Raw genomic sequence first — 14,015 nt, 5'->3', positions numbered from 1 at the left:
GCAGAGACTATGCATTGAAATTCATTATTCCCTCCTTCCCCAGAAATAGAATTTTGACTGGGTATGTGGCTGCCTTCCCCCACCCTCCCTGCGGTTTGGGGTGGTAACATGACTCCCTCACCACTGGAATGTGGGAAGAAGTGACAGGGGCCATTTCCAGGATAGGGCCACTGAGGCAGTGGTCTCCCCTCCCCTACGCTCTCTCTTTCCCACTGTCACAGGCTCAAGCCCAGACATGGCAGTGACCCAGCTCAACCACAGAAATGAAGAGGAGGCCCTGGAGAATGGCAGGATGGCAGGAAGCTTAGACCAGCACTTGCAAGATAGAGGTCTTTGTCATTTAAGCCACAGTACAGATGGAGTTTTTGTTACCAGAATTTAGCCATTCACCCTAACTAAAAAAATCCTGGGATCCTCAAAAATATGTAAGACTAGGGTCTTGCCTTCAAAACTGTAGGGATCACGTATCCTATTTTGTCCCATCAAACACATATTTAACTTGAGGCAATGCAAGTTTACCAATACCATTGCAATCATACTACATTCATAGGATAGTTTTAAAATATCTGTACTATTGTGCTTTGTATATGTACTCATGATGTATTATTATGCATTATTATATGTGTTAGATACTTATAATTTGATAGATCAGGCTGCATGTAGTCTACAGGGTTTTAAAGACTTGCAAGACCATTTTTGACCACATGAGATTTTTATCCCATGTGCAAACATGAGAACCTAATCTGTGTGTCAGATGCAAAGACAGCATTATTACCATTCAAACCAGACTTCCCTGGTGGTTCCATAACCTTGGTAAAAGCAACTTTAAGAGGTCAGAAGGGGGATAATATTCCTGGGTAGAGTGGGCAGCATTTGACCTGGGCAGGGTTTGTATTCTGAGGGAGGATGGGGAGTTCAGCCCAAGCCATGGGAATGGTCTTGACTTCACCAAACCTGAGAAGGTGGAAAACGGGAAGGTGGACCAGAGAAGACAAAGCCGTCTGACTATGCTTCCCACGGCTCCAATTCAGTCACTTCTCTTTTCTGAAGCTTGATTTAGATTGATTAGATTTTATGGTTTTGCTTTTGCTATAGGTCTCACTGTTTGAGAGCCTGGTTTATTGTCCAAGTTTTGGAGAGAAGTCTTTTCTTTTTGAACAATTTAGAAACTCAATACCTTTGCTATTTTACTGTGTGTAATTCACAAAATGTCCACAGCATTTTGGGAGAAGTCACAGAATGCTCAGTTACCCTTTACTATAAGTCAATACACTTTATGACTGTTATCTCTCCAGGAATAACCCACATCCATAAGCCAGTAAATACCAGTATTTTCCAGGAGGTACTTGAGGGAGCACTCAATGGCTAGAAAGAATTCATCCAGCAACATGTCATCGATGTACTTAACGTAAGTCTTCCAGATATTAGAGGCTGGGTCTGCTGAAAACAGACCCAGGTTTTCCTATGAAAAAGAGAATGGATTTATTAAACCATGTTTAATAACATGGAAGGTCTGGTCTAGTCACCAGTAATGGGAATGAAAAGAACACATAGAGAAAAAAAGCATTCTTGTGAAGACTTTGCTATTACATGTGTATCAGATCCATTCTGTTTAATGGTTTTAGCCACTGACTGTAAGGAACACAAAGTTAACCCAGGCAGGGAATAGGGGGTATCATCCTGTCCCTGAGAAAGGAGGGTGGCGTCTGGCCATGTTGCTGGGTGCAGTGTGCGCACCTCATAGATGCTGGCTGATGGGCTGGGGAGGAGGCTGCCTCAGCACAGAAGACAGGGGAGGCAGAGGGGTTACCAAGGGTGTGGGGTGTTATGACTCAAGGCTTATAAGAAATTTGGGGTTCAAGCAAGTAAAGCATTTCCTAGACAATCTCTAGAAACAAGCTGGAGTGTTTTGTGTTGTCATTTAACTAAAAACCTTCATCACACAGAGTAATTGAGAAAACACATACACATAAATGAATGCCACATTCTCCCTCTCTGTCTCTCTCCCTCTGTCTCTGTCTCTCTTGCTCTTGTTCTCTTTCTCGGTCTTTCCTGACCTGGTGGTTGTGACAAGTAGAGTTGTCCCATTTGCTCTGCCTCATCTTCATTATTAAGCCTTTTTCCAGCAACTTCCCATTCATCTTATCTCTCCAAAGTGAGTGGTAATGAGTTTGCAAGAGTAAAATTTCTAGGTGATTCACACTCACTTATCCCTTTACAAACATTTCCAGGTTGTAAATCCCCCTGGATTAAAAAAACAACCTCGGGATCCTGCCTTTAAGTGACAAAACTCTGAAGTTTCTAAAGTGTATTACAGCTTTCCTTTCTCAGTCAGTTGAAGATTTTCCTAATAACTTAAAAGTTCATCATCATACAAACAACACAGTGATGATATAGAGTTTCTCTCAGATGTTATTAAAATGTGCATGTCTGTTTTTTTCTCTAAAACTTCTGGTTTTCACGACTGCTTTGCATGGCTACTCTATTTCCTCCCTCAGTCTGTACTTTCCACCTTTCTACCTCAGATCTACTATGGTCTAAGGAGCAAACATGTTGGGGTTTCCTGTGACCTAAGAAGAAAGAGCTCAAGTTTCTGATCCTAGCCAAGATAGAGGAATGAGATCAGACTTACTCTTCTACAAACAACTATAGAACTGGGTACAATACAAGAAACAACTGGCTTAGGCTACTTGGTAACCAACAATAGAGAGATGTGATTCTTGAGAGGAGGGAAATATCCAGGTGAGCTGCACAACCATCTGGCTTTCTACATAAACACTTTCCCAACCACGGCATGAGGAAGTGGAGCTCAGTAACAGCACTCTTCCTGCTGGGCAGAACAGGTGGCACTGGAGCTGGGCTGCTAAGACTGCTGAGTCCTCTTGAGCCCTTGAATAGTAAGCTGTCCACATTTAGGGCAAGGCTCTGCAAGGCCTGGCAGAGAGCAGTTACTGAGGCTCGAAGCTGAAAGGAGACTGTCTAGGTCATGCAGTGCCAGAAGACATTTGTGCTCTACCAGAAATTATCTGCAGGTAACCCAGGAATTCATCAGACCCCAGAAATGCCATGCTTAGGATTAGAACTGTTCTGATCTAGAGTCAGGCCTCTTTAGCTCTTTAGACCCTCCCTTAGCAAAGCTTAATATTGAGCATCAACGGGATCAAGCGGTAAGTGAACTGCCTGCCGAAACAAAATACAAACTCCTTAAGGGAAATCACACCCAGATTCTAAAGCGGCATCCAACATGACTAGAACATAATACAAAAATTACTGGGCACGCAGAGAAGCAGGAAAATGTGACATTTAACCAAGAGAGAAAAATAATTAATAAGAACAGACTCAGAAAATAGCTGCCATACCCATCTTGGAATACCTATTCCTTAGACTTATTTTAAGTCAGAGAAAAACACACTTCAGTCACACTAAAAAAACAAGCTCAGAAAATAAAAGAGATGTTAGCATTATCAGACAAAAATGCCATAATTGATTAAAAACTCCCTAAATCTGAGGAAAAACAGATTCAAGATGCTGTTGTTAAATATAAACTCCCAAATTTTGAAATACAAAATCCCCAACTCTGAGCTGGATGACTATAAAGAAAACCTATTTAGGCACATCATAGTCAAACAGAAAACAATACAAAGATTTAAAAAGAAGCTATTAAAAGCTGCCTGAGAGAAATAATAGATTACATATAGAGGAACAAAGATACAAATTAGGGCTGGCTTCTTGGTCAGAAACATTAGAGGGTAGAAGACAATGAGATGACTTCTGAAAGAAAAATAAAACTGTCTACACAGAATTCCACGTCCAGTGAAACTATCGTTCAGAAACAAAGGTGAAAGGCGGACATTTTTGGATAGACAAAAACTGAGAGAATATGTCATTAGCAGACTTGAACTACAAGGAATAGCAGAGGAAGTTCTTCAGGCTGAAGACAAATAACCACAGATGGTAACTCAGTTCTATAGAAAGGTAAAACAAGTCTGAAAATGGTGGGTTTGTGGGTAAATATAAAACACAATAAACATTTTTCTTGAAATTTTAAAGCAAAAAATCATAATACTCTACTGCGGGATTCGTTTCACATACACGCACACACACGCACACCTCAAAACTGTGACAGATGGGGGTCAGGGTGGTTTTGAATTGAACCATATGTTGCTAGGTCACACTATAGTGTGGGTATCTCTCATATTTCATGGGAAAACTGTAAGTAGATTTTGACTAGTTCAAGAGAGACACAGAAACATAGAACCACTGCTGCAAATATAATCCAACAACAAAAGCTGAAATGCCAATGAGAAATTAAATCCTAAAAAATATGTCATCAATAACAAGGTAAGAAAGGAAGAGTAGAGGAACAAAGAAGATGAAGCAAGTAGAACACAAATAGCAAAACGGCAGAGCTAACTCCAGCCATACCAGTACTTATATCAAATGTTAATAGTCTGAACGTTACAGAGATTAGCAGGCAGAGTTGTTAGAAAAGTAAGTTTCTACCATGTGCTGCTTGTCTATAAGGGAATAAATTTGAATCCAGAGAAGCAATGGGTTGGAGGTAAAAGAGTGGGAACAGATGGATAAGGCAATAAGTAGGGATGGTGAGTCTAGAAGGAAAGGTTATAGTATTATCAGGAGAAAACAGATTTCAAGGCAAGGGAGTATTACCAGAAATCAAAAGGGAATTTCATAATGATGAAATGGTCGATTCATCAGGAAGTTGTAATAATTATAAACCTGTGTTTGTACCTACTAAAAAGGTTTCAAATACATGATGAAAAATCGGACAGAACTAAAGGACTAAATGGACATACCCAAAATCCTAGGTGGAGATTTTACCACTCTTCCTTCAGTAATTAGAAGAACAAATAAACAAAACATGCAGAAAGCTCATAGAAGATTGGAACAACACTACCAATCACATGGAATTTACTGGTATTTGCAGAACCCTACAGCCACCCATGGAAGAGCAAACATATTGTTAAGTACACAGGGAACATGCAGTATGATAGACAATATTCTAGGTCATGGACCAAATCTCAGGGAACTCCAAATGATTGAAATCTTACAGAGTATTTTCTCTGAACAATAGGAAATTAAATGAGATACAATTTCATTAAGATATCCAGAGAAGCCCCAAATATGTGGAAACTCAACAATACACTTCTAAACAACTACAGAGTTAAAGAAGATGCAAGAGAAAAAATTTAAAACTGAAAGATAATGAGAATGAGGCAGATTAAATGTATGAATGTCACTAATGTCCTGCTAAGAGGTAAATTTATGCCAGCAAATGCTTGCATTAGTAAGAAAGAAAGGCTTATAGTCAATACCCTAAGCTTCTACCCTGACAGGCTAGGAAAAAAAGATGAGCAAATTAACCCCCAGTTAACTAGAAAGATATAATAAAAAACCGACATATTAGAAAACATAAAGAAAGTGAACAAAGTCAAAAGTGCAACATCTCACCATGCTTCAAAGTATAGGTAACCCCAAATTACCAACTGTGACTCATTACTGACTTTGTGCCTGAAGCCTGCCAGCCAGAACTGCCCCATGGCTGCTCCAGTGGGGTTGGAGTTGGTGGCCATTTATGGCACTTTTCCATTGCTCGGTCTCTGATGATAAGACAGGAAGTTGCCTTGATCACAAGGCAGGGCAGAGCTTCACTGCATGGAGTGCAGTCCTCTGCATTGTTTTCTTCTCTTTACCAAGTGCAGTTAGGGAGCCATGGTAATCTCTCACCTCATCAGGTTCTACAAAGTTAGGTTCTGAAAATGATGCTGGAGGTCCTCACTAGGTTGCATGGGCAAGTCTGGGGTGATTCATGTAGCAGGCACTTTAGGATTCTATCCTTGGCATCCCCTTTGAGGTTTCGTGTGGGACTTAAGTGGCTACTAAGTGGTGTCATAATTAACATAGCACTGATTTTGACACACTGATGCAGAATGTGACTTTTCACTCCCCCTCTCTGTTGGTTTTAGTTCTTTTGCTATGAGTATAAACTGCTATTCCTAACTGCAGAAGACAGCATCTATTGACTGTTCTAATTTTCAAGTTACTTCTTGCACCCAAACACACTTCTTGAGGCTTTCCCTGTGCTAGTGTTATGTGTGTCTGAGAGGTTATTACCTGAATAAGGGTGTGTATCTTAAGGCCAGATTCTTTGATGAGACTATAAGATTTTTGCACTCGATCATGCTGATCATCCATGGAAAGAAGGCATTCCTTTTTTCCATCTTTTCTCTTAAATATTGGAGACACCCATGTTTTCATGATGTTTTGAATATCTTCCACATTGTCTTTAGTTTTCTGAACTCTTTGTTCAAGATCATGAATATTATTGGTGATTTGACTGACATAATACCAAATACCTGTTCCCCAAAAGAAATACAGTTAATTGAGATAGCTTACAGGGGCACAGCTAAAAGTCTAGTTTCTATGAAAGACAGGGATTTAACACTCCTGGGTTTCAAAAGACTTTTTCTGCACACGTCACTTTGTTATCATAAGGGCCTTTTTCTCCTAGTTGTATCAAAAAGTCAGTTCTTACCAGAACCCTGATTATTCAGGAAAAGAAACAATGATGTTTACCAAACACCCAGCAATAGTTGGTGCCCATGCTGGGGCACAGCAGTGCAACTTGGTGACTTGTTTTAGGGTTATTGAGTCTTATTTTTTAAAGAACTTTCACTATATTAAATGTTGAGAATATCATTCCCCTTGTATAAGTAATAAAGTTCCAACTTGTTTAATATGGCATCCCAAGACTTTTGTGAGTTGACTGTGACCTTCTTTTCAAACTTTTACTCTTCTGAGGATCCTAATGCAAATTAATCTCCCTCCCCTGTAATTCATCACACTTTATTTTTAAGTCTATGATGGCTTATTTTCACAGTCTGTCTTGTATAATTTGGGTTGTCCATATGTCTGTTGTCCCCACTACATGTGAGTTCTTTGAGGATAGGGGTCAGTCTCCCAACAGTCTCTCACATACTACCCTGCATAGGTTAATCAATCAATGAAAAATTTTGAACTGAATCAGGGTATACAAGAGAAGTGAATGCAAAGTCCCCACCTTTAAGATGTTCATAGTCTAGTTAAGAAAATTAACAGTGGTAATATACTAAAACTCCTCATTCATGGAGTGCCCAGTATATGCTGGAGACTGTGAGAGATGGAGCCTCTCTCAAGCAATAGTGCAGCCTCCCCAGGTGAATGGCAGGAAAATGTTCTAAGCCTACTAATCATATCCAAAGAGAAGGAAGAAGGAACATCAATCTCCCTTGTCTTCTCCACTTTGGATATACATCTGAGGGGATAGACTTATGTTTCAAATACAAACCAGATCACCAGGGAATCATCTGAGGATCTACCAGCTTGTTAGGATCTTGACTCCCCATGTTTTCCCCAGACTCCAGGTGGTGCCGTTACCTTCCGTTTGCCAGTTGAGAGTCTCCTCTGCAGCTCTCAGGCAGAGATCAGTATTTTGCAGCTCTTTCTCCACTAATGGAAATTCTGCCTCTAGCAGACTTTTCAAAACCTTGTTGTACCAATTGACCATTAGCTCCAAGTTAGCCACAAGCTGCCGATAGAATTCCCTGGAAGAGAAGATGGCTGCTGCCATCTCGGGGATGTGCTTCATCTGCCTGGGTTCAAGATAACTCATTTCTTTCGGCACTGAAATCAGCAGGAGAAAGAATGTGGCTGTAGTTCCATGGCAGTGAGTATCGGCGATGTCATTCAAGGACAAGAAAAACCCAGGGATGCAAATACCTTCTGGGTCCCCTCTGAACTCCTGTTCCTACATGTTCCTTAAACCTAGTTTTGGAAAAGGAAACTGTCAGGCAGAAGGAAGAGCTCGTCCTGGCTGAGCCAGGTCCCATCAAGAGCTGGTGGTCTGAAGGACAAGGTGCATCTGGTCTGGGCCACCCATGCGCATGAAAAGACTCAAACTGGGACAAATAGTATCCTCTCCAAATGAGGTCAAACACATAGTCACAGACATGGACAGAACTGAGGGGAGATGCCCACTGTACAATGTTAACCATGGAAAAGAATCATTTGAAATATCCCTTCCTGTCAGTAACCCTGGGCTGTCATGTCTTTGCGTTTTAATATATGAGGAGGTCAGGAAATGGAAGTCACCCAGGCTTTTCTGAACTTCTGTGGGATGCTGATGTTAGCGGCAAGTGCAGAAGTGAGAAGCCAAGCAGATGTGGCCAAGTGAAAAAACAGGTTTATGAGGGTTTCCAGGCTCCATTTCTCATTATCTGTCATCCCGGCACCTCTGATGTGCATAGGTATGGATGACAAAACAAAAAGCTGTAAGTCCTCCAACCCATCACTACTCCCCACTCCCCACTCTGTGTAAGAGCCCTGGGCTCCTGACTCTCCTTCCAGGGGCCCAGGGCCAGTTCTTCATTACTGCCTAGCCAACTCTACTCAAGGTTTAGACAAAGGCTAACTACTTGGCAGGAAAATTATCTCAGCCTCTAGTTAATTTTGAATAAAGCTCAAGACAGATAATAAAAATCTAGATGCAAAAAAATGAAAATAAATACTAAAAGAAAATGTGGGGTAGTTATATAATATTGAGGTAGAGAAGGCCATTCAGAACATACAACCACAAAATACAAGATAAAATTTACAGGCATAAAATATGATACACATAACAAAATGGCACACTTAACTGGTAAAAGTATTTGCAACAGATTTTTTTTGTGCAAAACTGAATTTAATCTCTAATCTACTACTGACATTATGGGAAAAATACAGGGTTACAGGCTGTTATCTTGGTTGACATATCAAAATGACTTAGTCACTTTAAAAATGATCTGAAGAATTGTCTTGGGGACCTGTTTTGAAAACATACCTATTTATACTGCTTCATAAATGGATAATTACTTTTTAAAAAAAGGAATGATTTTTTTAAAAACATGGGAGACCAAGGAATACACGGAAAACAAAAGAATTCACATGATAGCAGAGTTCTGGGTGACAGCACTGTGCACTAGCACCAAGAAGCAGTGCCTGGGCCTGGTGAGCGAGGACCCAGGGACCCACCCTACAAGCTTGTTCCTAAGAGTGACATCCAAATGCTTCACAATGGGAAAAAGCTGCAGCTCATACAAAAGCATTTTCATAAAATCCTCACAATGTTAAACAGTATTTAAAAACTATAAAAGAGGATGCTCAGATTTTCTCTGCATGCACAGGCAGTGCTTGGTGAGAACAAATTTAGGCAGGCACGGTGGCGATAGGACACGGAGTGTCTCAAAAGGGAGTTAAGAAGCTGCACCTAAGCAGCTGTAATTTTTTAACTTAAAAAAGTTAAAGATTTAAAAATATCAGAATGTATATACATCAACCATTACATTCAGTCCATAAATGCCTACAGATCATTCACTGCTCAGCTTATCTTTCCTGGTAGAAAGCTTTTGTAAAAATCCAGGAATTTACAGATAAGTTGCCTGTGGTCTGAGGAAATGTCCTAAGCTTCAAACAAATTTAGATTTAAAGAGCAATGTTCTCAATTTAAAAATAAAGTAGTACAAAAGGGCTAACAAAACCCTAACAGTGTAAATCAGCAGCAGAGAAAGTCTGTTGCAACTTCTTTTACAAGCTGGCCTTTATAACACATGAAACAAGTAAAAAAAAACTTAGCCTTAGTTTACAATACAATCATTTCCAAATCTGATTTTTTTTAGTACAAAATTTCATAAATCAGGTCTTCTGCAGATCATATACAATGATAAAGGCTAAATTCAAATTCTGTATTTTACAAACAAGTCTGAAAAAGGTGGGAGCAAGGTATGGAGGAATGGTCTCTGGATGTTATTACTAGCCTCAAAAAAGAAGTGCTACAGATTTCTGTGCAAAGAGAATATGCTGTTCAAACATTTTCCTATTTCAAGGCATGAAAATATCATTGGATAGAAGAAACAGGAAAATCACTTGTAACAAATTAAAGATAGGTGCAAATACAACAATCCCTGTCTAACAGTATATAAAGCATATTGGGCTCAGAATGTGTCTGTTGCTAGCACCTGGCTTTCATACTATATCCTTATCAAATAACCGGATTGGAAATTCAAATCATCAAGGAAGAAAACACAAAAAACCCTAAGTGGCCATACCTCACTCCCCTATATTCAGATTTTTGTGAGTTTGCAAGCAAAACTGAGGTTGTCCTCTGCGGGTACTTGACTACCTCCTACCAGGAAGGTGAATGCCATTGACTTGGGGCAGGAAGGGCAGTAAGAGCTCCAGTTGTGCAAAAAGTGAGAAGTGGTAAGAGGGAATGAGTGGGTGTGGGAAGCCGCTGATATTATTCTCAACTAGCCAATGGTGGTCCAGAGGTCCCAGGATGCCTAAAGTGTTCAGCTGAGGTTTAGAGTAGAAGATGTAGTCAATTATACCATGTGCATTTTCCCCAGTCTGCTCCAGCCTCTCTTCAACTCAACACACTCATCTGTTCCCAGGGTAAATCATTATCTACAGTACTGTGGGTCCTTAAGGTCAAATGTGTAGTTGGTGTAAGGCATTAGGCCGCTCTCGTAGGTGCTCTTTAACCTGAAACCATGAGTAATCCTTCCGTTGGTCGTCCCACGTTTCCCATTACAGCTGAAGTTGGTAAGACTTTCATTATATCTCAGTTCCTTAAAGTCCTTATGATTTGTTTCTACTCCACCTGTGCTCAAATATTCTACAACACCATAGTCAGGCAAAGAATTAAGATCTGCACATAACACCAGTGGAATAGTTCCAAATTCTCCCAATACACTGGACTGGAGGCTTCGAGAGGCTTTATCAATAATGTTCTTCACTTCTGAGAGGAACATCATGGTTTGAACCAACTTCACATCAGAGTATTCAGAGTCCCAATGCATATGCACATTAGCCACGAGAATAAGTTGTTTTTCTGCTCCAAGATGTGGCTTCCCAGATGACATTTCAATTAATTCCTCCCGAAGTTCTAGCAGTATCGCAACTCCAATGTTGTCTTTTGTCATGACTCTGTTCAGCATAGCTTCAGACCCTTCTGAATTCGCTATTGCTAGCTGATTAAATTCAACAGTATGCTTCTGAACCAAAGTAAATTTTTCTGTCTTGAAGAATATTGCACAGCCATCAACATGCTTTCTTTCTTGTTCTGACATTGTCCTAGCTCTAGATTTAGGACTAAAGAATCCATTATAGCCACGTTCTTTCAGTTCTACCAGAAAAAAACTGTAATACTGTTCTGTTTCAACTTCCTGAAGACTTATGATATCAGCATTGCAGCTCAAGATTTCTTGAATAATGGCCTTTTTCCTATAGTCCCAATTTAGTGCCCATGATGGACAGTAGCCGTATAACTGCCGGGTCACATATTTATCACAAAGGACATTATAGCACATAACAGAAAATAAGGCAGTTGGCCTTGTTCTGTCTGGTTCTTGTAACATAATCCATGATCTTGGAGGTGGCTGTTCTGTTGAAATTATTTTTGCAGTACCTGCCAAATTATCAAGCAAGTAGTTCAGTAGCCTTCTTGTTCCATCTGGTTCCAGATAGAGGTTCAGTATATCCTGGGTAAGTGGATTTCCTTTCAGGCCTAAAGTCTGCAACTGAAACAGTTTTCCCAGCTCAAAAGGTAGAACTCCTAACAGGTTGTTATTTAAATGGAGTTCCCTGAGTGATACCATGTTTCCGAGTTCTGCCGGTAAACTCCGGATTTTATTAGAGGACAAGTCCAGATACACCAGATTGTGAAGCTTGGCACTGTCTGAAGGGATGCAAGACAGGTAGTTGTCACTCAGATGCAAAGCTGTCAAGTGAGTTAGTGACCACAAAGATGAGCTTAGGCTTCTGACTTTTCCACTTATTTCAAGCTCTGCCCAATATTATTTCTTTCCGTTTGCTGCTTCCTCAGAGGACATAATTGTGTACATCCTCCGAGGGTCTTGGGGCTCATATTTTTCTTTGGGCATGCCTCTCGGGGTGCGCTGCCTGCTGCCGCTGCCGCCGCCTCCTCCCTGTGAGTGCAGCGGGGTCTGACCTGTGGAAACACCATACTAGTCCCGCCCGCTGCTGCAGCGCCGTCGCCGCCGCTCCTCCGCCGCCTCAGCCGCCGCTCTTTGTTCCCCCTTCGAGCGCCACCGCGTCGGCAGCCCGCCTCAGCCGCCCAGAAGGGCCGCCACTACGCCTTCCCGCCCTCTCGGCCGCCGGCCTCGCCCTCCTCGCTGCGCCCACCGCCGCCTTCGCCTCTGCGCCGCCGACGCCGCCGACACTGACACCGCCGCCTCCTCCTCCGCGCCCCCCTCGTTTTCATTGAAAGCAAACATGCATCATGGCGGCAGCCGCCCACACCCCCAGCCAGCGAGCGCCCCCTGCAACAGATTTCTTAATATCTGACAAAATACTTATCAAATATTCTAACAAATTTACAGGAAAAGAGGCCCTTTCCACTCAAAAGTGGGCAGAGGACATGAACAAGCAATTCATGGGAAAACCATGAACAGCTAATGAACACATGAAAAATGTTCTACTTTCCAGTGGTCAAATAAATGCAAATTAAAACAATGGTGAGATATTACATATATACATATTTATATTCAGTTCCACAGGCTGGAGGTGACTTGAAGAAATGCGTATTGGCTTAGCTGTCACCTCTCTCTACACTGTATTCCCAGAGTGCTTGCCATCAGGACAGAGGAAGGTGGCTGCTTTTAGCTCGGGGTGGCCAATACTTTCCTTTGGCTGAATGATGTACTTCCTGATGTGGGCTAACTTTGGCCGTAGTTTTTTCCAGGATTAATTTGCCCATGGCAGCTGCAATCCACACAGTCTTACACTGTAGATCATCTAGACTAAGGCTTCCCAACCGTGGCACTACTAACGTTTACAGACAGAAACTCTTTGTGGTGCAAGGTAAAGAGCCAGCAGCATCCCCACTATCTACTCACTCTGCTACTGGCACTCATCCCATAGTTTACAACCAAAAATGCCTCCAGGGGGACAAAACTGCCTTGGTTGAGAATCACTAAAATCTTATTTTGGATTCTTATTTCCAAAGCTACTCCTTTGAGGTTCATCTTATGGTATCTAATAAAGATAGATTTGTGCATGTTGAGATTCTAGCTCCCAACTAGCTGAGGACTCCCTGAGAACAGGAACCAGTGTTACATCTGGTCAGCCCTCCAGCCTCTAGTCAGTGCCTTCACACAGAGCATGCATTCAAGGTAGGCCTAATCGACTGTTTAGTACTAACTGGTCTGTAATGCTGTTTTTCTATCGGTCCCAAGAGGGGTAGCAATGTCTGTAACCTGTTTAAATACCTTCTGGAATTTCAGGCAGAGTATACCTAAGACATGATATTGAAACTTTTTGATGAGTTAATCTTATGTGTACTTCCCTAACTTCGTATGGGAAGTCAAGTTCATAATAAAGCTGTTCTCATATGAAAATTTAAAGACTATTTTGCAATATTTTCTGTTGTGCAAAATCAAAGCAAATATATCGGCTAACCTTGGAGAAGAATATGAACATTGGACACCTTAAGAAAACACGACACTGAGGAATTCATCCCAAAAAGGAAATCTGGGGTGCAAATTCTTTTGAGCAGCTTTTATATGTTCTAATAAAAAGCCATTTTGCCTTTGAAATCAGCAGAGTTAAGCAAAACTCTTCAAGAACACAAAAGGAAATTACTGCTGCCTGACTTACCTGTGGGTTAAAGTTGACAGTGATCTGCTTCGTCTCTGGGTCACGTTGCAGAAGTGGCTGGGAAAGATTGTACTGTGACTTCTCTGATACCATCTGACCATCATCATAAAGACTTGTCTCATATCTGTGTGGATCAGAGACAACAGCCACTTGATAAGCACCTTCCCCCCACAACACCTAGCAATGATTTACTAAAGATATATTTAACATATATATCTATACGGAGATATATATTAACATATATACAACATACCTATCTGTGTGCATGCACATATACATATGTACATTCATACACACACACA

At 41.1% G+C, this 14,015-nt stretch overlaps 1 protein-coding gene and 1 pseudogene across 1 annotated transcript in view; both read right to left on the bottom strand.

Annotated features, from left to right (window-relative positions):
- Positions 1-14,015, bottom strand: part of LOC118931520 (dynein axonemal heavy chain 9-like) — a 215,598-nt gene that overhangs the window by 157,534 nt on the left and 44,049 nt on the right. Inside the window, 4 exon segments of the mRNA XM_057499467.1 lie at positions 1,327-1,462; positions 6,136-6,377; positions 7,438-7,710; positions 13,710-13,837. Of these exon segments, the coding sequence (XP_057355450.1) occupies positions 1,327-1,462; positions 6,136-6,377; positions 7,438-7,710; positions 13,710-13,837 (779 nt within the window).
- On the bottom strand, positions 9,009-12,306 carry LOC130683398 (CCR4-NOT transcription complex subunit 6-like; annotated as a pseudogene).

This window comes from Manis pentadactyla, chromosome 4, assembly GCF_030020395.1.
Source record: "Manis pentadactyla isolate mManPen7 chromosome 4, mManPen7.hap1, whole genome shotgun sequence".
In the NCBI taxonomy this organism is placed as follows: domain Eukaryota; kingdom Metazoa; phylum Chordata; class Mammalia; order Pholidota; family Manidae; genus Manis; species Manis pentadactyla.
This window is presented reverse-complemented; position numbering and strand designations above follow the sequence as displayed.